Below are 27499 nucleotides of genomic sequence, written 5' to 3'. Positions count from 1 at the left end.
AAATTGTAGAAAAATGTTCAGATTTTTAATGTCCACCTTTTAAAAAGATCTATTTTCACTATCAGTGAATTTCTCAATCAAAAAGTGAAACATAAATATGAGAAGAGAGATCTTTAGCACAAATATTAACTCAGATCTTTGATGCAGCTGGGGTCTTTCTCGTTGAAGGCATTTTAAAGAAATCGTGCAGCTCTATGCAGTGTGTGTTCAATCATTTACCGGAAGGAAGCAAACTGTCAGGTTCCTAAATGCAGTATAACAGGCAAACGTTTGCTGTATTATAGTTTTTTTTTTTAAGTGATAAATATGTATATTTACACTACTCTTTCTGAAATGGGAATTTTCACAGGGAACTACATATTACACGGTAACGGGTACATATCACTGAAATCGTGAAATCTGCGATAACCCTGAAACAAACACACCCTAAAGCATGATCCGCTTTTTCACAACGTAATCCACAAACAGTTATAACTATGGCATGGAAAGATGCATCTAGCATCAAGGATCAATAATGTAAACCTGATCATGATTGTGGAACACTAAATATTGATCATGACTTTCACTGACCAGACAATAGCAGAATTGCACAATGGCGCCAGTACTCAACAGAACTAACTCATTGCCCTATTTGAGCCATTTTACAGAATGCCTTTTCCAAATTAACTAAAATAACTACATTGTGTACAATAACTATAAATTATTTCTTTATTATTTTTTTTATTATTTTTAAATTATTATTGATTATTTTGGACTGAATCTTTTCCATATCGGAAGTGGGACTTTATAGCCACTCTACACACATACAAACAGCACACATGTAAAATGATCAAAGTCACATTTATTATATTATGATCCACCTGATCTTAATAGCGCCACCCTAATCCACCATATGTTTATTACATGTATTAGGACACATTGTACGTGGGCTTGATAGCAACCAAGACACGAATGGACAGGCTGGAATTAACAAATTGAGCCTCAACCCCAAACAATGCAAATACTAGCTGTGTGTCTGACTTGATCATCCAAGCCTTTTAAAAGGAAGTTGGATGTTTAAACATACAGCTATTGCCAAAAGTTTTGCACCACCCTGTAGAATTAACTTATTTTCTAATGAAACCTGCAGAAATTTGTTACATTACCATATTGAGTTATACAACCTTTGTATTCTTTCCAAAATTGATAAATGTGACATTTTGAAATGAAATACTGTACTACAATTATGGCTGCAGGTCAGCTTTTGTGATGTCATTGTGTAGTTTTTTTTTGATTACATGATGTTAGAAAACCCATGTCTATATAGTTTTTTTCTTCTCAATCCTAAATTTCCAGGTGATGCAACACCTTTGGCCACACATGTAATTCAAACAGACGAGTGACTTTGATCACTTCACATGGTTTATCATATGGAAGAGGTCCATATCGACGTTGGTCCCTTATCAATAGCCTCTCGCAGAGACTGTGGTGTGCAGCTCTCAGTCAATACCGGGAGGTTTAGTTTAGTGTGAAAGGCAGCAGATGAGAGATTTAACACTGCAGTGCTGCTCTGAAGTGGATGCTAGAGCCAAAGCTTGATTTGCTTTATTCATACAATTGAAATGCAGCGCTGTGATGTTGGTTTGGTAGACCAACCTGCCCTGATGTGGTTCGTTCTGCTTGTGAGCCGAGTGCTACACTGTGCACGCAAGAGCCTGGGTTCAAGTCCTGAAGAGGAGAGGACATCAGCCTGAAAGCACAATGAAATGGGGGTACAACATATAAAACGGGCTGATGCAACAGCCATGGGAACATGCTTGAAACTAACATATCACACATACACTGGGACAAGCTGCTTAACCATGCCGAAATGTTGAAAATAGCTGAACAAAAGCAGTTCTGGACAATACATTTTATAAAATAAAAATTCCCCATTGCTTTATAATGGAGAGGAAAATTGCACTGTCATATGAGGCAATATTGAAAAGACTGGAAGACTTTTCTGCATCCGTCTCCAACTGAGTTCCAAGCCACAAAGCAGCTTCATGTTCACTCAGCTTCAGCTCCGCCTCTCAGTGGCTGCGTGTGCGAGTGCCAAGAGGCACGCGGCTCTCATCCGGGCTAGGGTCTGGGCGAGAATGTCAGACGAAGATCTTGGCGAGCGCGTCGGCACCCCCGCTGGCGATGTAGGGCTGGCTCGGGTGGAATGCCACGTCGTGGATCGCCTCGTCGTGTTTCTTGCGGTGAGCCGTGATCTCCTGGACACAAGTCCAGCTGTCCAGCATCCACAGCCGGACCGAGCAGTCATGACCTGCAAAAATAAACAAAAACAAAAAAGAATGTCAGACAGCTGGTTGGTTAATGACAGGAAAGAAGCCACTCGAGGGGTGGGGCTAATCTCATCCTCCAGCAGAGGCAGGAAGTAGTGGATTGGTTCCACAAATCATTATAGCAAAAGGTAAAGGCTATGCACTTACTGCCAGAGACGAGGTAAGCACCTTTGGGGTCAGCGGCCAGACAGGTGACAGCATCCAGGTGAGCCACCATAGAATGGATTACTTTACCTGGAGAAACAACCGTACAGAAAAAAGAAAACAACAGAACAGCCCTTTTCAGAGTCTACACTGCATCCTGATGTGTTAACAGCTTCACATACCAGATTTCTGTGCTTTTTATTGTAAATTGCTAAAAAACAGTTAATGCCCCCAGAAATTTAACCCAACCTTGGATGGAAAAGAAAAAGAAAAGTGAGATTTAAACAGGTGATGGTGGGTTCCACACTAGCCTCAGTGTAAAGCAAGCACACCCAGTGTGAGGAAGGGCCGTACCGCTTTTATTGTCCAGGAATCGAATGTGGCGGTTCTCATGAGCAGTGATGGAGACGGGCAGGGAAGGGTGACTCAGCACCTGGTTAATGAGAGCGCTGCCTGCAAGGAGAGAGAGAGAGAGAGAGACAATCCACCTAGATATTAGGCTGGCTAAATATCAAGGTGATACGCACAAGCAATTCTTATTGTCAATTCTAGTGGATAACGAAACTGACAACTGAAGAGCTGTTGCTAAATGTGCCACACGCGGGCTGGAGATTATTTTAAGTCATTTTAAGATGCAACCAGTTTGCCTGCTGAGAAAGTCCAGTACTTCAAAATACTTCTACTGTGCTTTTGGAAAATCAGTTAGTAACACAGGCAAATTTAACTTGCAATTTGAGTTGCCAAGAAAACATTGTTTGTGCATCTCTCTGGTGTGTTGTCGGCCTGTTAACACGCTATCTTGTTGAAACACCACCCTGTGCGAGTCTCACCCTCCTTGCTCTTGGTCTCCAGTTCCAGGATGCTCTGCTCAGTGTTGAAGTCATACAGCAACGTCTCACCCCCTCTGTAAGACACCACGCCCTGTGTGGGGTCAGAGTTCACAAAGGCCACTGAGGTAGGGATCCCATGCTCTGAAACAGACACACACACACAGTGAGTACACAGGCAGGCACTGGAATGGATTTGCAACATCTCACTTAATATCCAGAAGAATAGAAGCAGCAGACAAAGTAATGTCACACTTTACAATACAAATCAGCAGGGACCATGCACCCCAGCGTTGTTAATCCGCCCTAGCTGGTTCTCACCCTTGTCCTTGTTGAAGACACTGAGGCAGGCGGGGGTCTTGGAGGTATCCCAAATGCGGATGGTCCCGTCAGCGGAGCAGGACGCCAGGCGGCGCTGAGCCGGGGAGAAGGCCAGGCCCCACACTGCGTCCATGTGACCAGCCAGCACGCTGCTCTCAATGCTGGGGTCTGAAACACACAGCAGTCACGCATCACACAACCGGAACACAGAGAAGCTGAATGAGCGACAACGGCCAAATCTTTCGTGAACAGGGTACACACCATAGTTATCGTAAGGGTCAGTGTTGAAGTCAGGGATCTTCCAGCAGCGCACACTCCCATCCAGACCCCCACTGTAGCAGCAATCTCCACTGTCTCCCATCACCAGGGACAGCACGGCACCACTAGACACACAGCAAAAAAAAACTATTGCACGTTGCAGGAGAGCATCTCAACACAATGTGCAGTCAGCAGGGGAATGACATTGCTGAGAATGGTCTAGACTGGTGCTCATTGTTAAGGTGCAGGGTAATGACAGTGCTGGAGAGCTGAGAATGGAGTGTTTAGACTAGTACTGGTAATGACAGTGCTCACAGTGTTTGTGAAGCTTCTCTCCTCACCTGTGCGCTCTGAAGGTATAGATGGGTTCCACATCCACAGCTGTGTTCCTGAAAGAGTCACAGAGAAGGCTTCAGCCACCATGCACAAATAGTGGAGTTCTTTACTCCTTGACTCTTAAAACCTCTTATGGGAATTGGAGCCCCACAGTGGAAGTTGCAAGGCACTTCCCAACAAGATGTCCCACACTGAAAAGCACCGCTCCTGACCCAGCCCTGCTGCTCACTTCTTGGAGGAGATTGCCTTGTTCAGGTTCCACAGTTTGAGGGTCCCGTCCTCAGCTGCAGAGAGCAGCACAGCCTGGCTGGGGTGGAAGGCTAGACCCCTGATCCCATCGAAGTGGCTGCGCAGCGTGAATCGCGCATTCCATGTCTTTTTGAACTCCTCCCGGCTGTCCTGCAGCTGCCAGACCAAAGACAAACACAGGCATCTCGTTAAGTGGAGGGAAAACAAAGCCATTTTTTGTGGCTTGGAACTTCAGGAGACTAGGTTTCAGGTCACTACATGGCTCATCAGGGGAGACTTGTATAGGTTTCTTCACCAGGGGAAAATTCTTGGTTGTTTTCAATGCTCAGAATTCATTGATATGTTTAATCTTAAAGGGTATGCCGTTTTATTTTTTCTGTGATCTTTCTTTTTAACATATACAATCTTCCTTGTGGTTCTGTGTCTCCAATGACTGCACTGGAATCTCAGAATCCAAAACCAGCTGGCGTTATCTGTCAGGCATTAGAAGTCAGCTATCTGCTATTTTGTCCTACAGCTACCAGATGTCGCTTTTGAGAGATTTAAGGTCTTCAATTAAACTAATTAAAATATACAGTTTAATTAGGGTGTGAGCAGAGAAGCCCCGTCTGTGCCTGTTGAATCCTAGTGGCCGGTTCCAATGCAGAACACGCAGGATTTAGTTCAATAGAAGGAAGGCTTTCAGGGTAAAAACCTTTGTCACACTCCCTTCATACTTACATCAATGGTGAGGTCGTTGTCATTGGCGACAGTGAGGTCAGCAAGCTCCCCCAGATTCATGTCTCCGCCCCCCACAGTGTCCAGGATGAAGACATCTGTGGAGAAGCCCAGAGCGCCCCCTAAAGCAGAAGAGTGCAAGAACAGGTAAAAGACAGGACACGAACTTAACCCTTTCAGTCTTGTTAACACATGCCATTGAAATTAGCACAATTATTTGAGACAAAACCATTTGACAAAGTATAAAAGACATCTAGTCAACAGGTTTGCATTACAGCAAAGTAAAGTTTAACAAGGCTTAGTTTCTCTGAATAGCCATCTTTTAAAACCTGCACTTCCTTCCTGCAAAGTTCCCATTGATTAACTGAAAATGAGATCAAACAATATTGTAACGTGAAATATACAGTGGAAACCTGCTGTTTGTATATGGTTGACTGTTAATAGCAACAGGAATTATAACATGGGGTTGATTCAAATTAGCCAGCCATTCTAATAGCTATTTTTTGGGGGCATAAAATTCTAAAGGTAAAATTTTAAGTCACATTTCAGCTAGTGCCTGCCATCCCTTACAGTTTTACCAAACAGAATTCAAACCATGCCCAGTTTATTCACATGTATTGCAAGCACAGTGTACCTTCGTTCGCGCGAGACTGGCCAGGCCCTGTTGAAGGAATGGGAGACAGCCCGTCCACATCTCTGTAATCAGACAGCATGCCCTGCAGTTTATTCCATCGCTTTTCTGATGAACAGGAAATTAACAACGTGAACGGAGTTATGAATAGTCCTCTGTTTACAAAACCAAGCAGGGACAGCCCAAGCTTTGGCAATGTGAGCTTCCAGCCTGGCCTGGACTGCAGGGAGCACCCTTTCACTGAGGGGGGGTTGGGGGGGTGGTGAAGAAGCAGTTCAGTGTCAGCCAGTTCCTGCTTTGACATTTCAAAAATTAGGAAAACTTATTAGAAAAATCTGAACTAAAACAATAATGTGGGGTGATGAAAGGCAAAGCTAATGGATTGGAATAGGAGGTTGTACCGAGCTCTCTGCCATCTCCGGAGATGCGAGCCTCAGCGGCCCCTTCTCCGTCCTCCCCCGACCCCAGGAAGTCAAACTCGCTCAGGGCATCTTCGGAGTCGTCTTCATCCTCCTCGTCATCCTCCAGCTCCACCTCCGCTCCCTGGGGCTCTGCTCCAATCTGCCATGAGAGAAACGCTGTGTTCTCAAACACCTGCGCTGTGCCGATGCTCAATCCTCCTTGTACACCCATCACAAATCATTAGTGTCGACTCAAGAAGAACGTATCTTATTAATACAGAGCTGAGTGCCACATGCTTTCAGCGATGCTACGTCCTTATTTAGGCCAGCTAGACTGAAAAGGCGCAGTACCTGGTACATGGAGAATATAACGCATCTCTAGCAAACTAGGTCAAAAACACCATGGCATCTCCCACTCAGCTGAAATCACAAAAGGCCACATTGCTTCCTTAACTTAATCCCTCATTCCAAACCACACTGCTTCCCTCAACCGTGTGTATATATATATATATATATATATATATATATATATATATATATATATATATATATATATATATATATGTATATGTATCTTAATCTATATATATTAACTTGCAGCAAATCTTACTGCTTCCACCTCCTGGCATGTCAAAGTTTCTAGATGGTGCTGTGCATCTGACCAATACCTTTTTTAAGCTTGCAAATTATTGGACTAAGTTGTGCAAATTTACTATGCATTGGATGCAATCAGTAAACTATTCTTTGCAGGGTTAAGTTTGCTCTTATTTTATGATAGATCAGTAGCTGGTTTGTGCAACAGAACAAGAAACACAACAGCAGCGACATACAGAGAAGCCAGTGGAATGTTGGATTTTTTTTTTTTTTTTTTTTACTGTTTCTGTACATGTTTCTTTTTTTTGAGAACCACTTTTTCTACACCATTTCCCTCACTCACAGTCTCTCGGTTCTAACGACTCTGCCACATCGCCTCCCCTCCTTCCCGGTCCATCAACTGTAACCACTAGGCCACATTACATCCTTCCCTTCCCAGTCCCTAAACTCCATACACCCCCCCAGTGCCTCATCTCTTCTCCCAGCCCTGAGGGAGCTACCTTGGCTCTGGATTTCTTGTGCTGCCGGGACCTGTCGAGGCAGTCTGTGGAGATGCCCTGGAAGACTTCTTCTTCATCGCTGTCATCCTCCTCCTGACAGTCCTGCAGGAAGGGGATCTTGTCCATGACAGAGCTGGTGATCCGGTCCTTTGACTCCTTCCCAGCATTCCTAACAAACAACATCAAGGAATGAGACACACAGCTCTCCCCATTTGTTTCAATACTGTTCCACTGAGTTGCATGCAGTATATAGCCTTAGCTGTAAACTAGACAATCAAGCATTGCTGGATCACGCTAAAGATGTCGGTGAAAAGATGTTAATGAGAATAGCATAAGTTAATGAGCGTAGCAGACGATCTCCCTCAGATCTGTACAAAAGGCTTAGAAATCAAGCTCTGTTTTAGCTTCTCTAAGTCTGTTAATTAGTCAACATCTAGACCTTGCGCCACTGATATAAATACATTCTGATTGCTGGACCAACTGATTTCTAAACTAACTTGGCGTTCAGACAGCATTACTTCAAGAGATGGAGAAATTAACTTGACTACGTATGATATGCATGTCCTTCCACCTGACACACCCACCTCTTAATCTGCTCCTCGATTTGCTTGACCAGGAGAGACTCTCCGCCCACGACCCCGCCCCCTGCCTGGGGCTCCTCTTCTGACTGGCCAGGTCGCAGAGCCGAGCCATTCACCTCTGGGCTGCTCCGCCCCAGAAGGGAGCGCACTCTCTTGGAGCGCATGTCTAGGATAGTGTCAGAGTATCCCACTTCCTCTAGGTACCTGTAACAAGAAGCACAGGAAATGGCGACATGCTGAATGTCTCTAAAAAGGACTCACTTATTGTACTTACTTGCGTAAAAGCTGCCGTCCTTCCTTCCAGGTCATCTGATTTCCCTGCTCGGACTGCGACTCTGCCGGCCCATTGGGCACTAAGAAAACACAGGAGTCAAATCAGGAAAGGATCACTAGCGCCACACACAAATCTGACCTGAAGGTACAGAGAAGGGCTAATCCCAGAACTTCATGGGCTGTGAGGCCAGGTTCAAAGAATGTTCCTTAAATGGAAAAAGGGGGACTTAACTGAAGTTTGTAAAATCCTACATGGTAGAAAGTTAACCCAAGTCACTACTTCAAAGAAAGTTGAATTAAAGTTGAATAAAACAAGTTTAGAACAGGGGGTTCTTTCTTTTACAAGCTGTAACAGTTAACTAGGTGATTTAGCAGCATTCAAATAATTGTATTCCATCAGATGGGTCCAATTGTTGCATCTTTTGTAGGTCAAACTGCCTATATTGTCTTATATGGTGTTCTTGCACAGCCTGATGCAGACACAAAGGGGTATAGTCTTGCCCTACAAAGCTAGACCTATTTAAAAAGTACAGTCCCAATAGTTTTAAAGCCTTGTTTCTACCTATTCTTAGCAGGAGACCCATTTTCACTGCTACCTTATTGTACTGTTCTCATTGTCCTCTGCTGTGCAGCACTTACATAAAATTATTATATAAAATGATAATGCAAGTGTCTACCTGAAGCTATAATAGTGGTACAGTTACAGTTTCAGGTTAGACTTTGAAATGTCGCAGCATTCAATTTGTCAGTTGTCCATTAAGCACACAGGAAAACTACAAAGCAGTTTGTAATTCAATATGTTAACGTAAAATTATTCAGCAGGTTTCATTCGACTTTATGAAACAAAATGTGTTCATTCTATAAGGTGACGCTAATCTTTTAGCAACTTCTATACATTAAAATGTAACTCACTTCCACTATGCCAAGACAGCAGTTTAAGAAAAAGGGTCAACAATCTGCTAATTTCAGCAGCAAAGCTAGTCTTTTCTGAATAGTTTGCATCCCTGAATCCTGTATTTCCCCAAAGCCTGACACCAAAAAGTCAGTATTAGAATTTAAAAAGGATACGTACATACGCTATGACCTGTGCAAGTATTTGGTATATTTGCATCCATGCACATCTTTAGTTAACACATGCACTGGATATTCTAAACATGGGCGACGCTCTTTTAAAAGTAGACTTTTGTAGTTACTGCTGTAAAGACAAAACGAAAGAGTATCGTGCACAAAAGCCAGCAATCATATGGCAATGTAAAAAATGATGGACTAAATGTGGATACAAATAAAGACAATAATGTGTAAAAGTAAGTGATTAACCATGCCAAGAATGAATGTTAGAATTAATTTCTAATACCGACAATGGGTAGCGCTTACGTTTTAAGTCAGTCATTTCTGCAGCAAATGACTGACAGGTACAGAAAAGGCATGCGTTAGTGAAATTTGAAGCAGATTTTATTTACAAAAAAAAGGTCAATACGAAATCAAGAAATACAAAATGCAATTTTATTATCTTATCTTATCTTAAGTCCCAAGTGGCTTGGGGAAAGGGGGGGGATAATACAGTCATGAAACTTAGAGGCTAAGGGTAATAATGCCGCATTTTTATGTTTGAAATATCCCGTGTCCTGACGAAAAGATTTATCAAGGTTCCTTCTGTGTGGGGACTTGTTTGACCTAGCAAGATTTATTAAATAAGCACAAACACAAGCTCTATAAAATAAGCACACACACACACACACACACACACACGATTAGGGGACGGGAGACAAACACCTCTCTGTTCACCCAACACTCCCTCTACTGCTCTTTGTTGGGAGCGGTCCGGATCGCTCCAGTACCTTGTTCTAGTTCTGGTCCCGCCTCCGGTGTCTTCTCGCCCTGGTCCGGTTCGTTCCTCGATTTCAGTTTCTGCTGCTTCGTTCTGTTCAAGTTAATAAACAGCATGTCAGGGAGATCCATCACAGGTGAGGTGACATAAATCAGCGCCGTCTGCCACGTGAAATGGCAGACCACCTTGACCTATATCACGTACACACTTTTAACAAGGTTATAAACAGGCGTCTGCATACACCCCCAGATTCTGATACTCATTATAATCTTGAAAGTGAATCTAAAGCCATTTCAAAATTGTAACAAAATCCAAACTTAATAATGCATATGCAGTATCCCTGACAAGGACAATGCCTTATACTGGCAATTACTGAACACTTCACTTGTAATCCAGAACATCCCTGTATCATCAATGACTAACTGGTTAAAAAAACGCACACACACACGCATGCATTACAGCCAGCACAGGCTGTGCTACAGTTCTGAGATCTGGTCCTACTTGAGGTTAAGGAAAGCTCTCCGTTTCTATGCTACACTTGCTGGGTCATTTCAAGTAGAGACAGTCTAAAACCACAGCTTGTCAACAGAATTATTTTTAAACTTAGTGTAGTACCACATAACTGTTTTTTGTTTTTGTTTTTTTCTAATACATGCTTTTCTTTCAAAACTACACATCCGAGACATATATAATGAATGGGGCGCATGTGGCAGAGAAGTATTATAGAACTGTTTTGTCAGGTTCAATTGCTTGAAGGGTGGTCTAACAGTAAACGCAGCTCAGCACGGTTCCTCACCTCTCCTGTTTGAGTGCATACTCCAGCATCTTGATCCTGCCCACCAGGTCTTGCTTCACATTCTCCTGCCCCGTCCTCTCGCCTTGCAAGAAAGCCACCTGGGCCTGCAAACACACACACACACACACACACACACACACACACACACAGGTGGTCACGGCCAGCACTGCATTGCATATTAATAATATTAAAAGAGTTCTTTTCCATCCTGCTTGGATTTCTGAGGACCATTTATGTTCCGTTACTAAGAGACACAAATGGATTTACTTTGTCATCCCCACACCCAAGACAATCACAGGATGAAGTCCTTGAAAACAAGCAGGTTTGAAGAAAGGTTTGCAAGTAAATGACAATGAGACTGGCATAGCTGAGCCCCGTGCTTTGTGTCTTAACTGCATTCAGTAAGTATCAGTATCAGTATTCAGTAATCTATTTTATATCTACTAGCATCCCAGTAGCGGCGCTATTGTCTACTTGTACACACACACACACACACAGACACAAAACACAAAAACACACACCTCCGAATTAAAGACTACGAGTAACTTCAACATATACACCCGGTTCTAGTTTTTTGTTTGTTTGTTTGTTTGTTTTTTGCAGAACGTTTTATTATAAAAGTAAACGCTGCAGGTACCCTCAGCTCGTCTCTCTCGGCCTCCCATCGGTATTTTTCAGACTGAAAACGGCTCCACTCGAACTGGATGAAGTGCAAAATCCCTTGCAGAGACGGGCCCGGTTCGCCCTCCTGGATCTCTGGAGTCTGAGCAGACGCGGCCATCGCTCCTAATCCCACTGGCGAAGTCTTGGGACCGTTCGGGTTCCGAGCAGAACCATTGGCGCTGCGGTTCGGGTTCAACCCGCCCGCTCCTCCTGCGGACCGATCCGCCTCCATAACGGAGCCAGTGGTGTCGCTGCCACTACACTACACTACACTACACTACACAAACACACACAGCCACATAGTGAACTCCTCGTTAACGCTGAGGCTTTCCAACAGCAACTTCCAGGGCGGTCAGTTCCTGCCACATTGTGAGGCAGCTCCTTCCTTTCAAGTCGCTTCCTAAACAAAGCGGGATACAATTTGCATCGTCTTGATTACTGTACACCTGGAAAAGGGGAGTAGGTTTGTTGTGCAGGGAACATATCCATCTTCCTGAAGGCTATTCACCTGCGTGTATGAGCCTCTCATGTATTGCATGCAGAATATGTATTTGGGGTTGTTTACGTTGACAGTAGATACTGTTTGGTTTATTTAGATAAACAAACCCATAAAATTACCTGTTTTCAGATAGAAGTCGGATGCGGACGTTTACGAAGCAAGCAAAAAAATACGTTGTGGTGTTTGGTAAAATGTATTGAATGCATTGTAATATTGGACTGCACGATTAAACACGTATGTAAACAGGAGGGCTCGATTCCCACATTATGTTTTAACGGTACAGGCCATGCTTTTTAAATGAAATAAATAAGAGCCTGCAACTATAGCATATTTAAACATACATTATTACTGTATATCAATAAATAAACCGCTACCGGTAGATTTACTGTTTGAATGAATGAACTGCAAAGGCAATATATTACTGATAACTAATAATGCTGTATGCTGCTGCTCTTGCAGCAGGCTCCACGGTGCAGACAGAGTACACTTGTTGCTAGACAAAATGTGCTTTGCGGTAAGGAATGCTCTTTGGAGTCATACATTAACTGCGCATGGAAATGGGTTTGGCCATTGTCATTTCCGTTCTACTATTTACTATTCCACTTCTTGTCAAATGAGAACGGCTCTTTGCACAATAAAAAAATCGAAAGACTTGCGTCATTTATAGTTCTGTTTTGAGCCTCGAAATCCGGCTCCGGCATATGCAAACAATATTCTGATGTCACCGGTAGCGTTCGTTGTCGTTAGGGTTGCCTGCATGTCAGGTCACAGAGATCCTTTAGTAGTATTGTAGTATCTTTGCACAGAGCGACGTTATTGGAACAATCCTGTGGAAACATGTAACTAGGTGGCATTTTGAGCCATTCTGGAATTGTTCTCATGCATTCTAGAATTATTCAAGTTTAAAATCCATTCCAGAATGGTTTGACCCATTTTGTGTTTCTCATTTGGCTGAGGGAACTACACTGTTTTTTGCCTCCAAATGACTCCAACCCTGTATATGGGTATCTAAAACACAGGGTGTTGCCTCATTTGTAAATTATTTTATTTGGTGTAAATACTGACTGGTGCTCTTTGCCTTCCTGTTTCAGGTCAGACAGGGGGTTCTGCAGTTGGACTGGCAACAGGCAGGTGACAGGGAGGCCCCATTGGCTCTTTCAGGATCTTGAGTCTTGACGGAGGCAGGTGGCGGCTCCTGCAGTCCACGCGTAGCATGAGTGGGGCAGTGATGACAGCAGCAGAAATCGAAAATCCATGCCTACAAAAAAAGCGATAGTTCTGAGAACATGGAATGCAAAGGTTTCCATCACCTCTGTGGAGTAAAGATCTGAGGACCAAAAGCATACTTGGAGTTGTTGCAACACCCAAAACAAAACAAAAAGTTTCAAATGGGATCAAATCCACAAACCCCCAAATTTCTGAAATCATTTTAAACTAAGGGCAGACATCCAGCTACTCTTCAGATCTACGTAGGGCAAACCCAAGAGCCATTCCAAAATGAGAATCAGTTTCTGCCAAGGCCTGTTAACAGGCGCCATAGCCCTTAACCTGCTGATTCTTTACTACGTCTCAAGGGCGCAGCAGCAGATGATGGAGAAACGTCGTGAACCAGGCAAGGGGGCACCTAAGAGGGCTTCCCTACCCCTCCCTGGCATCGGCATTGGCAGCAGCAGAGGTCCAGGCCTCACCATACTGGTACGGGAGTTCGAGGATTTTGAAAACTACGTTGCAGATGTGGCTCACTCCTTCTTGAAGATCAGGCCCGAGCTGCCGTTTGTGGTGGTGGCAGACACGCTCCCCTACCCGCCGCTTGCCTTGCCAGATGGGGTCCGATTGGTGGTTCTGAAGCCCGCTCCAGATCAGCCTCCGCAAGTTTCCCGGCCAGAGCTCTACATCCAGACGGAATATGTCCTTGTGGTCCCAGACGGGGTGGAGCTGGATCTGGGACGACAGCTGGACAGGCTGCTGAAGGAGTTGGAAGGAGAGGGGGGGGGTCCAGTTCGCTTAGTAGCCGCCCCCGTGTTAACACGCTCTGCGGTCCAGTGCCTTCACCTGAGGGTCAGCCTCCGAGAGTGGACGGCTACCTACACTCCAGCGGCTTCCGGGAGCAGCGGCAGCGTCTGCACCGCTTTACGAGGGGATGCGGTCATCCTAATCCGGACCGAGGACCTCTTTAATCTCTCGACCCCGCTTTCCAAGCCTCTGATGACCTCCCTCTTTATTCAGACCTCCTTGAGGGGATGGAAAGTCAAACTCCTGGAAGGGCCGGCCTTTGGCTCCAACCGACGGCCCTTGTTCGGCTCAGCCCACAACCAGTGGAAGGCGGACAGCCGCCTGAAGGAATCGACTGCTCGGCTGTTCAAGGAATTCGGGATCAAGCGCGTCATTCAAGCAGAAGGGAAAGACCAGTGGTACGGATGCAGGAAAGAGACGGCAAGGTGTTTCGGAACGGTTCTAGACGACACTCCGGATTATCTCTACCTAGATCGCTGGACTCCTCCTTGCTGTCTTCGTGCTCTTCGAGAAACTACCAAATACGTGATCAATATCCTAGAGACTTCCGGCGTCCGGTACTGGCTGGAAGGGGGCACCCTTTTGGGAGCAGCCCGCCACCAAGACATCATTCCTTGGGACTACGATGTAGATTTGGGGATCTATATGGAAGATGTTCCCAACTGTGACTACCTAAAGAGCCTGGATTCCGGTTCCTTGACGGACGCCAATGGCTACGTGTGGGAGAGAGCCGTTGAAGGCAATTTCTACCGTGTCCAGTACAGCGAGGCCAATCACCTTCATGTGGACCTTTGGCCCTTCTACTCCCGCAACGGCGTGATGACCAAGGACAGCTGGATGGATCACAAGCAGGACGTGGAGTTTCCAGAGCACTTTCTACACCCGCTCGTGCCCATGCAGTTTGCAGGAATCACCGCATATGCCCCCAACAATCACAAAAGCTTCCTGGAGCTCAAATTCGGAGAGGGGGTCGTGGAGAACCCCCAGTACCCCAACCCAGCCAAGAAGAGACTGGAGAAATCCAAGCTGTGAGCCTCCAAGACCTCCGAGACGCATTAGAACTGCTGAGGACGGGCAGGCAGTCAAATGTCACAGCTTTTGATTATGATTTAATTCATTTTGTTTCCGCTACAGTTTACTCCATTATCCAGAGCAGCTGAAACCAGGGTGTGTTCGGATAACTCAGATTACTGTGCCATTCGAGGTGTTACTGTAGTCATGTGTCCTGAACCCACCTATGTGGCTAGAATGTGAACAGTGTTAGCTAGGAAAAAAAGTATTTTAACTAAGAAAAAAAGGATTTAGATCATCAGTGAACAACTGTTGCAAACTGAGCAACAATTATTTTTACTGTTTCAATTAGTTATATATTATTAAGGCGGTATTTTGTTCACCGTTATCACGATTTCTGTTAAACGTACCCATTGCCGTGTAATATGTAGTTCCCCTGTGAAAATTCCCATTTCTGAAAGAATAGTGTAAATATTCATAAAATAAATACAGCAAGAGTTTCATGTGTCTATTATTTTTGCATGTTATTTATGTTTTTATTTTTGTTTGAAAACTCACTTCAGGTGAAAATAGAATGTCTTTAGCATTTCAGGTACGCATTTCAATCTGTAGAAGCATTTGTTGTACAATAACCTCGAGAAAACAATCAGTTTTGAATGTGACAGCGCATTTTTTTTCTGCGTTAATACATTTTAATGTTTAAAATCCTGAAATATCTTTTTAGACAGCGAAATAAGCCATTTTTCACCATGAAAAAAATACAGCTGTGTTTATATTACTTGAAAAGTTTATAAAACGGGGCAGCGAGACATTTGTTTCAAGGTTCAACCTCAAACACGAAGAAGTATTTTAATATAGTGTAGAACCTGTAGTGTAGGATTAAAAACACTGCAAGTCAGAGCAGGTGAAATGGTAGCCAACTTTTCTATAAACCTGTAGACAGAATTTGCATTCATACTGAACTAGGACCCGTTCATGCCACCACTATAAATTATTTCCCTGTAATTATGCTCTTGGTCTTTCTAAATACGAGGTCTCATTTCTGTAATCAATCTGCTTTGTTTTTGCTTCCTTAGCGATTTCTTTAAAAGCATGTTTTAAATTCGCTTGGATTGGATTTAATGTCAGTTTCATATTGTTCTTTTCCCTTGACCCTAAAAAACACCAAGGAGAGGCTCGGCATTGCTTCAGTGGGGGATGAATGGTAAAAACTCCTACAAGTCGCTTGAAAAGTTGTCTGAAAGTTCCCTTGTGTTTCTGGGGCTTCGCTTACTGTAGCTGGACATGCATACCGATAACAAACAGCCTGTAACATATAGACATCTGCAAAGCAATTATCAGTGTTTTGGGGGTCGAAGCATGCTATTGGCTGAAACTGGCCAATAGGGGAAGCAACCAGCCTGTTAATGACAGGAAAGAAGCTGTTGAATGGTGCAATTTAAAGGAATGGGAGAAGGGATCATTGAGAAATGATTATGTATCCCTCTAGAATAATTTAAAACACCTTACTCAGACTCACTACGTTCTAAGCTTGCTCTCCACAGAGGATCTACACTTTTTCAAGAGCGCTACGGCAGGAATTGCAAATTTTGTCCAAACCTTTGCACGCTGTTAACTCCGATTGGTGACGTACAATAAGAACTCAACTGTTTATTATTTATTTGTCGTCTTCCCCTGATGCACGAATAAAAATACCATTAAAAAAAAAAGAAATGTCATTTATTTTATATTATTGTTTCGTAGCGGTACCAGCTACATTTGTTTTATTTGCAACTTTAAAATGCGGTGTAATCAGCAACCGACTCACAGAGAATTGTGAGGGTCTGGAATCAACTCCCCAGTAATGTTGTTGAAGCTGACACCCTGGGATCCTTCAAGAAGCTGCTTGATGAGATTTTGGGATCATTAAGCTACTAACAACCAAACGAGCAAGATGGGCCGAATGGCCTCCTCTCGTTTGTAAACTTTCTTATGTTCTTATGTTCTTAATCAAATAGCAGAAAGGTAGTAATCTACACACTAAGAAAAATGCTTCAGTATGCAAAAGCAAGATAAATTGTGCAGGTGACTTTACAAAACACAACTGTTCACATGTTTGTAAACGTTATTATACATTAGTAATATAATACTTAGATTAAGACAACTTTATAAAAGCATGAAAACAGCCACATTTTTCATTGGAATCTGCTATTTTTATACAATGCAATGCTGAAGCATGTATCTGCAGTACCTTCTTTTCAACAGCAGGTGGCAGCAAAACCTTAGGAAACACGTCTGTACGTAAATGAGACTTACAAGCAGAGCGAACTGCCTTCAATCTTGAGCAGGTGTTTGCTATCAACGCTCCATTTCCTTCTGGCCGCAATATATTTTATTGGCCATTACTAATGCTGACAAAGTCGAAAGTTGTTTTATAAAAGCTGGGCAGGCTACCACAGCATTGCAATCTAGTCAAAACAGTTGGAAATTTCAAGTTAACTATAATATTTTATAACTTAATCTTAAACTTTTTTTTTTTTTTTTAGGAGCTCAAAAAAAAACCGTCTAATTCAGCAAACTATCAATTCAATTAAGGGTATCAAGTGTCATTCGAACAGCTGCTTTATATGCTTTAAATCTTGCTCACATTGGCTTAATGACTCAAGCTTGTCTGTAGAATCCTAAATGCGGGGGCTCAATATTCCATTTAAAATGACGCGACAACGATCTGGTACAAAACAACGTTTCCACGGAAAGCCTGTCATGGTTACATGATCAGATGGAGAGATATGTTTCAACTACACAGTTGAAACAAGTATAAAAACGACATTACAATAGCACGCTTTACACTGCTTTATTTGGAGAGAGCATTAAAGCAACGTACGTCCTCGACACACAATTTAAAGAAAAGCAAACAAAAATGAATAATTTTTTACACAAGTACAACAGACTGAAATGGTACACCCATGATGTGATTCACGAAGACAGCAAGTTCTAATCTAAATAGTGGCGGATCTTAACGCCGTCAGAAAAATAACTGTATATACCTCACATCACTGCATTTGTATTGTATGCTGTAATGTTGGGTCTAAATAAAAAAAATAAAAATAAATTAAAAAAAAAAAAAGACCACAATGGAAGAACTGGGAAATGGAACACCATTCTGCATTTCCAGTTTGACTTTACTGGGATTCACACCCGCGATTAACTGTGGCCTCCGTGTGGCCTTGTGTGTTCTGTCATCATGCCAAGCACTTTGTGCAACCTTTAAAGCAGTCTCACTGGTCCTTCGGCTCCAACATTGACAGTTGTTTGTAAAGCAGCATCTACAGCGCCAGGTTTTCGGGTCCCAATGCTATGTGTTTTTGCTTTTGTTCTCAATGAACGGGTGCCAATGTTCTGTAGATGGGCTGTAAGCACGAGTGAGTGAAAAACACTTTTTTATTTTTATTTTTTTAAATGTAATAAAAATGGGATAACATTTTTAAAAAGCCAAAATCCCCCCCCCCCCCCCCCCCCCCCCCCCACTCTTTACCCTTTTAAATATTTGACTCGGTACGTAGAGCTAAGGTCCGAGTCCGATGTGATCCACTCGTTCCTCTGGGTGAAAAAGCCTTTAGGAGTTACATCCTTGACTCTTGATCACATGGCGCGGCTTCTATTCCTTCCAAAGTGACACTCGTGTCTTTCTTGATCAGGGGGGTGTCCTCGTCCCCTTTGAGTGGGGCCGGCTTGGTGGGGGGGGTTTCCTCCAGCTTCACTTCGATCAGCTCTAACCCCTCCGCATTACGGTCCACGAAGTTCTGCAGAAGCCCCGCCCCGTAGGCATCGCCCTCTACATTGATAACTGTGCAGGTGCGATCCCTAAAAGAATGACAGACAGGATGACGTAACCGGACCAGCACAGGTTCTTGCAAACACAGCTCTGCAGCAATAACATCTTATTAGCACTAGCAACAGTAACACTGGGTCGCCCTTTAATTCTGAACTGCTGTGTACATTTTTGCACTTAGACCTACAGAACAGGCAGTGATTAGACAGCAGAAAGAGTTTGATTTGCAAAGAAAGTGTGTGTGTGTGAGATTTCATTGCCTTCCTCCTGGTACTCTATCACTTCCTGTGAGCTGTACCATGCGAGGGAGTGTGACACAGGAAAGTAAATAAAAGGGGACCCATCCTATACTATAGTACATTATATTACAGAATACTTTATTGAATCCTTAGATTTAAACCCGCAAGCCCTATTGTCCAATACAGGGTCACACTAGTGCTACTAGTCGAGATTTATATTCCATTGTGCCTTTCGGCCCCTCTCACAGTACCGTCCACACTTACACAAGCCAATCAACAGCTAGGATGAGGGAGATGTCGTTAGTGGGCAGGCCCACAGCCTCCAGGATGATGGCAAGTGTGAGCACACCCCCTGCTGGAATTCCTGCAGCACCTACACTGGATGCGGTGGCAGTCACCCTGCCAAGAGAAAAACAGCCCAGGTGAGACGGCCACCAATTCTCCAGGTCATATAACTCTAGAGCAGAGGAGTCAAACTCCAATCGCAGCAGGGTCTTCATTGCAACTTAACACCTCAATTAACACAACTGAGCCAATTGTTTGTTCGATTGGATCGGTCTAGTAATAGTCAAGGTATTTTACAGTTAGTGATTTAAAACAAACAAAAAAAAAAAAGAAAGCACACTACCTAGGAAACATATTGAGGCCTGGAGAGAAGTGTTAATCTTGTCCAATGAATCAAATAATTAGGCCAATTAAGCAATTGCGAGCTGGGGTGGAACGAAAGCTACAAGACACTGCGGCTCCCTCCAGGATTGAGTTTGATGCCAACATCGGACAGATTAGAAGGCTTGCTTGCTTACATACAAGGAAGCAAGCCCAGCAAATCGATTAGTTAATAAAGACAGACGATTAGAGATACTCGGTTAGAAGCAGCCCCTGGCGGACCGCACTCACAGGATGGTGATGACCTGGATGAAGTTGAGCGAGTAGTCATTGAGCTGAGCGATGAACACTGCTGCCACGCACTGGAACAGCGCGGCGCCGTCCATGTTGACCGTGGCACCGATGGGCAGGATGAAGCGACTGATGTGCTTCGAGACGCCGTTCTTCTCCTCCACACACTTCATCATCAGGGGCAGGGTGGCCGAGCTGCCCAGGACAGAGAGGCAGAGAGAGGGTCAGGACCAGGTTAGGGTGCAACGCAGGAAGGCAGTATAGGAGGGAAAACAGTTCATTGAAACAAGGATGTCAGTAACATAACATCTCCCACCACAGCTGTGAAATCAAAATGAGACCCATCAGTGTGACAAAAAAGCTGATGAAGCGCTGATTAATATTCTACTATATATATATTATATAATATATATATATATATAATATATATATGTATATATATATATATATATTATATATATATATATATATATATATTATAATATGTCACAGAATAAAAGCCCGGATTCAAGTTTTTAAATCAGTATTTGATATGCAGCAGGGTAGCTTCTCAAACCCAAAATGGAAGAAATGGAACAATAAAGCCTCTGCAGCTCAATTCAAGAACGTTGTTAACAGTCTGTTCAACCCATGGGACAGCAGTCCCGCTATGAGGCTGAACTCCAGCCAGCGTGCTGCGTTACCTGGAGGAAGTCCCAAACGCAGTGGCCAGCGCGGTGAAGATGCCCCACAGAAAGCTGTAGGGGTTCTTGCGGGTGAAGATGAAGTAGATGAGGGGCAGCACAAGCAGCCCGTGGATGGCGTGGCCCACGATGCAGCAGCAGATGTACTTCCCCAGACTGGCAAACAGCATGCCCACATCCTCCATCTCCACGATTTTCCCAGCCACCAGGAACATGATACCGAAGGGGGCGTACCTGCAGGACAGCACAGGGGGTTACCGGAACCAGGAAAATTATCGTCCCATTCACATTCCAAGCTACATTTCTCTCGCGATAAGCTTGTTTTTATCTTATTGTTATATATGAAATAATTTAATAAGTTTGTATTGGCAGGCTGGGAATCCTTGCACTCACCACATGATCCAGGAGACCAGGACCATGGTGGCCTCATTGAAGGAGTTGAAGAACTTAATGAGAATCTCCCCCTCTTCCCCCAGCTTCCTCAGAGCGATGCCGAACACAATGGCGAACACGACCAGACCCAGAATATTCATCCCATCCACTTCCTTTCCAAATGGGACCTGCCAGACAAACACAGCTCATTAACACTGAAACTACTGCAATGCAATGACCTGTCACAGAACCTCATTGGATAAAAACAGCCGGCACAAAGACTTGCCAATGAAGGATTACATTTTTCAATTTGTCGTTAAGTATGTGGAGAACTACACAACTGTGTGTAATTCAATGTGTTAAAGGTAACATTATTTCAGCAGGTTTCATCTGATACTTTCTCAAGCAAAATTAGTTCATGCTATAGGGTGATGCAAAAGCTTTGGCCAAAGTTTCAGAGTTTAACAAGACATGCCACGTGTTCCTTTGTTTTAAAAATGGAACTCGGGCAGCGACACCAGAGGGGTGTCCCAAGAGCAGCGTGGTTTCAGGTGCAGTGGTGCGCATGTACTATACTGCAAAAATGAAACCAAATTTAAAATGGTATGAAATTTCATTCCGATTCTTCTGATGTTGTATTTATTAAGAGGAAAATCAAATAAACAGATAGATAGATAGATAGATAGATAGATAGATAGATAGATAGATAGATAGATAGATAGATAGATAGATAAACCCTGTTCAGAAACCCACTTGAAGCTGTGCTGTGTAAAAAGTTATTTGAGTGCTCTGTAGATATGTAGCAAAGCTAATGCTGTCAAGGCAAGTGTGTACAGGGACTATGGGATAGTCTTGGGGAGTATTAAGTCAGTCTGGCAAAAATCTCAACAGATGTAAGCCCGCTGGGAGGAAAAAAAAAGAAAGGAAAAAAAATGTTTGAGTACATTTCTGGCAACATCCAAGGACAAGCGTTTACCTGGGACGAGAGCGCCTACTTAATCCGCATTCTTGCCACTCAGCCAAAGCTATGGTTTCTCAGATACAAAAAAAAATAACAATAATTACGATTGTGCAAAACCCTGTTCTATAATATCAGTAAAGCCCTTTTCGTGACTGTGGTTTAAACTGGAATTTGTTCACATCTGCCTTCCCAGACGCAAATCAAAGAACACTGTGTGCGTATGTGTGAGGGAGGAGGAGACCAGGAGAGGGAAAGAAAATAACACACTGTTCCCGAGCACAGCATTTAGTTACATGAACGCTGGCAAGCAGGGAACCCCCTTCAGGGAAACAAGGGTCAAATAATTACCAGCCAATGGTTCTGTACCGAGGGTTGTTTAAGGGAAGCTTGACAGCAACATGTATTTGTGAATAAGTGTACAGTATTCCACTGGATAAGGAAAAACCAAAACTAAATGGAATATGAAATAAACTGGATCCCTGCTCTGACATATTTGCTAGTTCCTTCACTGGACTGTATCTGGATTATAGTATCTTGCAAAGTGCTACTATAATCCAGATACTTGCTTTGTGATGATGGTCCACTATGAAAGGCGCTCTATAAAAATAAAGATTAGTTTTACTATAGTGATACAGCAGAGCAAAGGGGTTACGTCAAGCAGGGGCAACCATGTGACAGTCAGGAGAAGGAAATGGCAAAAAGTAAAAAAATAACAAACACTGTGCTTTTTACTTAAAAGCCAGCAAAAAGCAGACAATAAAAAGGTGCGAGAGAAAGAACTACCATAATCATTGTAGCCAGTAAAATCACTAATGGAATATTTCATTATCATCCTACCCTACAGAGAGCCAGAACAATCTTGGTCTTTAAGCCAAGGACTGGCATTCATGAACTGTGTTTGAAAAAAAAAAAAAAAAAGTTTGGGAACCTCAAACCTTAGAATGGTAATTGAAATGACTGACTCCGTTTTTCAAAAGAAAGGGACGCAGCGTTTTCTAAAGCGTCAGCCCTATAAGAACTCTGCTTTTAGGTTTGTTTCCCTGCACTTAAACTTGCATACTACAGTCCATGCATTGGGCAACTGAATTGCAACAGCACTCTACGCGTTAACAGCTGTGCAATCTTCCAGTCACGTTATTTAATGAACTGCACACAGCCTCGGATCTGAAGAAGATCGAGGCAGCTTCTTATTCTGTTAGTAAGAACACGATATGAACGTTGTTGAAGAATTTCAAACACTTTATCAATTTCTAAAACGTGAGCTAAACCCTGTGCTTCACCGCTGGCACAGAAGAACACAGACCAGATGGAAATAGAAATGTGTAGCACAATAAAGTCTGCTTTTTTCAAGAGCAGGAGTCACCCAGACCTTTGGGTTCTTTGTACATGCTTCAATTTGAAACACGCAGCTGTTTTAAAAGATTGAACCTGCCCTTTCTTCTTGGTACCTAATCACTTCATGTGTCATAGTTCAAAACGCACTCCAGTGGCCTTGCTGAAATCACACCATGTGATCTGCAGCAAGAGGTACCAAGATGCAACAGTTTCTCCAGCGTGTTGCATTTGTTGACAAACAAAAAAACAAGTGATGAACAAATAATTCTCAGTAAAAGATCGGTCATAATGTTTATAAAGCCAACAAGTAAGAAAATAGATTTAATGAATTGGCATTAGTGAAAACAGTGCTTGTGATTTGCATGCAGCATTAGTAATAATAAAATAATTAGAAAGGGTGGGTCTTACCTTTTCCACTTCGTAGTTAGATTTATCAGTGAGGTTTTTCTGTATCAATTTGTAGCTTGTGGCATACTACAACAGAAAACATGTTTTATAATTCAGCATCTCAAAAGGTTAAAGGCAGGTTTGACAGAGTAAGGAATACACTGTATATGCTGTGCTTGTTTGTAAATAAGCACAACTAAATTTTACAATTCAAGTGCAAAGCATACAAGTTACTTTTGTTTTTTTATCTTGTATTTCAGACTGACTCAGGAGAGCGCATTCGGGAGAATATTGAATGTCATTATGTTGAAAGAGGCTTTTGCAAATTTCCCATGGGACACTAAACACCTTCCACCTTGATAGTTCTTCATTCTTACAAAAAAAAGACTTACCGATTGAAATGCAGCAGAGACCAGGTTCGAGGGGAAGAGGTTCCTATGCACAGAGAGAGAGAAAGAGAAAGAAAGAGAGAGAGACACAGTTCAGTTTTGGAAAATGTACTTGTATAAGACTATACCAACATGACTACTTTGAAACGTACTGGTAGATGATTCAATACAGTTTGATTTCTTTCTTTTTTTTTTTTTTTGATGTGGCTTCAGTTTTTCCAGCGTGGCTTAAATGTTAAGTTGCTTTAGCCACAATGGCTAACTAAATGAAAGTCTTTAAAAGGTAACACGGGTATCCCCGGAAAAGTATTTAACATGCCTTGAATTGCAAAAAGAATCGACTATACAAAAGTCTACTGTGGTACAGTGTGGCAAAGGAGGATAATAGAAGCAGGTTTAAGAATATGTAACACTGTACCAAAAAGGTTAGCTACTATATTGCGTTGCCATTTACAAAGTCCTGTTTGACAGTACTGAAACACAAAGTTTTGATTAGTGTACTTCAAAATCGTATGGTCCTATTTTCAGCTGACAAACCATTTAGAAACGAATCCTGCCCTAGCTGTCACACATCCCATTAAAAACTACTCTATGCAAATCGCAATCACATGCTGGTAGCTTTCATACAATAGAAAAACCAGTTTGTGCCAGTCCTGGATTTGAAATGGATTCTAAAGAAAGGAGTGCTTATAAACTTTAACCCCGCACACGACATCATTAAAAGAGAAGGAGCATGGGAGTGAGAGATTACATAGGCAGATCTTTACTTGAAACTCTCACCAGCCCTTCACCCAGAGCTTCAGAACCGTCTTTACTTAGGTATATTATTTAAAATGACCAGGACCCAGGTGTTAAGCAGTGTTCTGAAACCCTGGACCAGGTGCAGAGATAATGCAGGTTTCAAGCCCTGTTACTGTCTCTGTGCTTCACTGGGAACAAATGGAATTAAAACACTATTGGGCAAAACCCCCAAGTTACTAATGGTCTTCACCCATAAAGTGCCACAATCTAGTCAGAGAATTAAAATAACGGGTAAATTAATGGCAGTTAAAAAATGGTCCAAAGTGGCCAGTCTTCAAATGATAGAAAAAAAACAGGAGGGCTCTAGACCTTGACAGTATTGGAAGGACACAGTCTGCTTTACATGAAAACAGCAGGGAAGCGTGGAAGATAAGGGCAGACAAAGACAGACAGGGTTACATTAACACAATCAGAGGTGTGCTGTGCGTAAACAAACAGGCATAGCTCCTAGACAGCCGCTCCACAGGGAAGATTATATATTGTAGCTACCAATGGCAGCTGGTCTTTGCCATGTGTCCTAACCGTCACCTAAACACACAAACACACACAATTAGATCAATTGTTCTTTTGAGGTGGATGGCCTTACCCAAAAGCCCAAGTTTGCATAAATGTGTTAGCAAACAAAACACGCAAAAAAAAAAGTGCTTCGCTTAAACAAACAATTCCGAACTTCAGACAAGCCCCGATTTCAGTTTCCCCGTGTCTCCTAAATCCATGAATTCTTACCGTCTTTATTCAGAATACCAGTGTGTGGAAGATTATAGAATGAAGAGCGGGCATTAATTACGCGTGGGATAAATGCAGCACACAGGTGAGGGTGTTACATTCTTTTAGTAAAAAATAAATAAAAAAAATTAAAATGCAAAAATAAAATAAAAACGTCATGACGAAAATATATCAAACATAACATAAGTCTGACTGCTGCATCATATAAGCAATATACCTGGAATCACAAAACCCGCCGAAACCGCAAGCAAGCCGTCTTGCGCGGCACATCACAGCTGTGTGCTGTCGTTTCACCTAATTACATTATAGGCCGTTTACAAATGGCTGACTTGGATATTTAAGTTTACGAGGACCTAGTTCTGAAATACTGTAGTTTTCATATACAAAAAATAAATAAATTGCTGTACTGCATTTTGCCATTACCCACGCATACGACTTGAGTCTTACTTTTAAAAGTTTTAGGCGCAAAGATGCAATGTGGCAGATAACGCATTCTACACCTACACTTACCGACAGTGGGCTGTATTCATAAAGCACTAAACACACAATCATTAGAAAGCACACAATGAGCTCCGTAAACACAGCTTCCATTACTCTAGGTAAGCTTTTCCCCTTAAATAGAAGCTAGACCACTGCCAGCCGTTCTTGCACAACCCCGTATCACGCGCTTTACCTTCGCGTTCCATTCCCGAATAATTCCTGCTGACTTACCTCACGAGGTCCAAGAACGAATCCACCACTTCTTTTGATTGTGGCACCGCATCTTCCATCCCAAATAACACCGGTTTGGCTCCCGCGCCGACCCCTGGCCGGATAGCAAAAGCCATGCATACCCCAATGGCAGATGCGATTAAAGTGGTGACTAAGAAAAACAGCATCGCCCAGCCACCTAACTTGCCCAGGGCTTTGGGGTCGATACTGGCGGCACCGGACACCAAACTGCACACCACCAGAGGAATGATGATCATTTTCAGAAGCCTGATCAACAGCTCTCCCGGGAAGCCGAAGTACAGTATGTGGGTTTTCGATAGTTCCACATTCCTCACCCCGAGTCCGATAGCCACCCCGATAATGACCCCGGAGACCGTCAGTATCACCAACAAGTTAGCCAAGACAACCTTCTTCACCCGGGCCATGGTGGAGCCGGCAGCCTCTGTTTTGTGTGCGGGGAGGACGTTAACTACAGAAGAATTGTTGGTATTGCCAGAAGCAGACTTGTCCACGTGGGCTTCTCCATTTGATGTGTCCTTGTCTCCCTCAAACATCTCCACTTACTTTTTTTTTGCTTTGTTTTTAAATAACAACCCAATGAAATAAGTTAAACTTGGCAACACGGCCCGCACTACGGCTGCCCTCGCTGCTAACCTCTTCGTTCGCTACCCAAACCTATCAGATAAGACGGAGAAAAACTGAACTCTACATACACCGAGAAGAAAGGGGCTGTGTTGCATCAGCACTGTGACGTGTTAAGGGGGTGTGGCGGTTCGACAGATCCTTGATGGAAAGGAAGAAACAATGTTTCAATGTTGAAGATAAAATAGACACATGCAAAACAGGCTGCTGTTTGCAATGGGGAGCGTTTTAATTATACTTAGAAAATTAAATATGAGGAAACAAAACCAAGGAAGCAGACGCAGTCCACTTGCCAGCTGTTTGAATTTTGATTCAAATTGGGGTTTGGAAAGTAGTCTGGCCTAGTCTCACCGAGTAAAATTTAAAGATGTATTTGTTTGTTTGTTTGTTGTTGCAGCAGCACAGCGCGGGTGCCTCAACTTTGTTTTGACTACCTAACTACACAACTTGACAATGTAGCACAGACTAAGCATGCCTGTGCAGTCCAGTATTTTGCCAACAGTAAAAATATCGTAGATAGTTTATAGCAAGTTGCGCCTTGGGAGTGGCACGCTGCGTCAGTTTAATTTATCGCTGATTGTGGGCAGCGGCAGC

General features: G+C 43.1%; 3 protein-coding genes across 4 annotated transcripts; 1 reads left to right on the top strand and 2 right to left on the bottom strand.

Annotated features, from left to right (window-relative positions):
• Nucleotides 1–296: 296 nt before the first annotated feature.
• Nucleotides 297–11883, bottom strand: LOC121304952 (striatin-4-like). The gene is made up of 17 exons (XM_041236403.1): nucleotides 11403–11883; nucleotides 10766–10869; nucleotides 9980–10062; nucleotides 8143–8221; nucleotides 7872–8072; nucleotides 7288–7456; nucleotides 6194–6353; nucleotides 5796–5900; nucleotides 5165–5283; nucleotides 4425–4600; nucleotides 4201–4248; nucleotides 3863–3984; nucleotides 3602–3769; nucleotides 3284–3424; nucleotides 2808–2906; nucleotides 2457–2543; nucleotides 297–2290 (listed from the first exon to the last, which is right to left on the bottom strand). The coding sequence occupies exons 1-17, from the start codon at nucleotides 11658–11660 to the stop codon at nucleotides 2121–2123; spliced, it is 2289 nt and encodes a 762-aa protein (XP_041092337.1). The 5' UTR covers nucleotides 11661–11883; the 3' UTR covers nucleotides 297–2120.
• A 19-nt stretch (nucleotides 11884–11902) lies between these two features.
• Nucleotides 11903–15437, top strand: LOC121304954 (fukutin related protein). The gene has a single exon (XM_041236406.1). The coding sequence runs from the start codon at nucleotides 13425–13427 to the stop codon at nucleotides 14970–14972; it is 1548 nt and encodes a 515-aa protein (XP_041092340.1). The 5' UTR covers nucleotides 11903–13424; the 3' UTR covers nucleotides 14973–15437.
• Nucleotides 15438–18465: 3028 nt separating this feature from the next.
• LOC121304953 (neutral amino acid transporter B(0)-like) lies at nucleotides 18466–26980 on the bottom strand. 2 transcript variants are annotated; one of them, XM_041236404.1, is made up of 8 exons: nucleotides 26264–26980; nucleotides 24029–24071; nucleotides 23658–23723; nucleotides 20975–21141; nucleotides 20582–20815; nucleotides 19899–20093; nucleotides 19266–19400; nucleotides 18466–18794 (listed from the first exon to the last, which is right to left on the bottom strand). In XM_041236404.1, the coding sequence occupies exons 1-8, from the start codon at nucleotides 26815–26817 to the stop codon at nucleotides 18554–18556; spliced, it is 1635 nt and encodes a 544-aa protein (XP_041092338.1). In that variant the 5' UTR covers nucleotides 26818–26980; the 3' UTR covers nucleotides 18466–18553. The 2 variants fall into 2 exon arrangements, with proteins under 2 accessions (XP_041092338.1, XP_041092339.1); XM_041236405.1 differs by lacking the exons at nucleotides 23658–23723; nucleotides 24029–24071; nucleotides 26264–26980 and adding an exon at nucleotides 21930–22429.
• Between the last annotated feature and the right edge of the window lie 519 nt (nucleotides 26981–27499).

The sequence above is a fragment of the Polyodon spathula genome, chromosome 40 (genome assembly GCF_017654505.1).
Source record: "Polyodon spathula isolate WHYD16114869_AA chromosome 40, ASM1765450v1, whole genome shotgun sequence".
Taxonomy (NCBI): domain Eukaryota; kingdom Metazoa; phylum Chordata; class Actinopteri; order Acipenseriformes; family Polyodontidae; genus Polyodon; species Polyodon spathula.
The sequence above is the reverse complement of the archived record's forward strand: the minus strand, read 5'-3'. Positions and strand labels throughout refer to the sequence as shown.

Bases quoted from the DNA above. Each gene is read 5' to 3' on its own strand.
- LOC121304953 (XM_041236404.1), bottom strand. From the start codon at position 26,817: ATGTTTGAGGGAGACAAGGACACATCAAATGGAGAAGCCCACGTGGAC. The intron at 21,142-23,657 runs GTAAGACCCACC...TTTGTCTGGCAG, and splicing joins CTAACTACGAAGTGGAAAAG to GTCCCATTTGGAAAGGAAGT. The intron at 20,816-20,974 runs GTGAGTGCAAGG...GCTGTCCTGCAG, and splicing joins CTGGTCTCCTGGATCATGTG to GTACGCCCCCTTCGGTATCA.
- LOC121304952 (XM_041236403.1), bottom strand. From the start codon at position 11,660: ATGGAGGCGGATCGGTCCGCAGGAGGAGCGGGCGGGTTGAACCCGAAC. The intron at 8,222-9,979 runs GTACTGGAGCGA...GTGTTTTCTTAG, and splicing joins GGGACCAGAACTAGAACAAG to TGCCCAATGGGCCGGCAGAG. The intron at 5,284-5,795 runs GTACACTGTGCT...CTTCTGCTTTAG, and splicing joins CCAGTCTCGCGCGAACGAAG to GGGGCGCTCTGGGCTTCTCC.
- LOC121304954 (XM_041236406.1), top strand. From the start codon at position 13,425: ATGAGAATCAGTTTCTGCCAAGGCCTGTTAACAGGCGCCATAGCCCTT.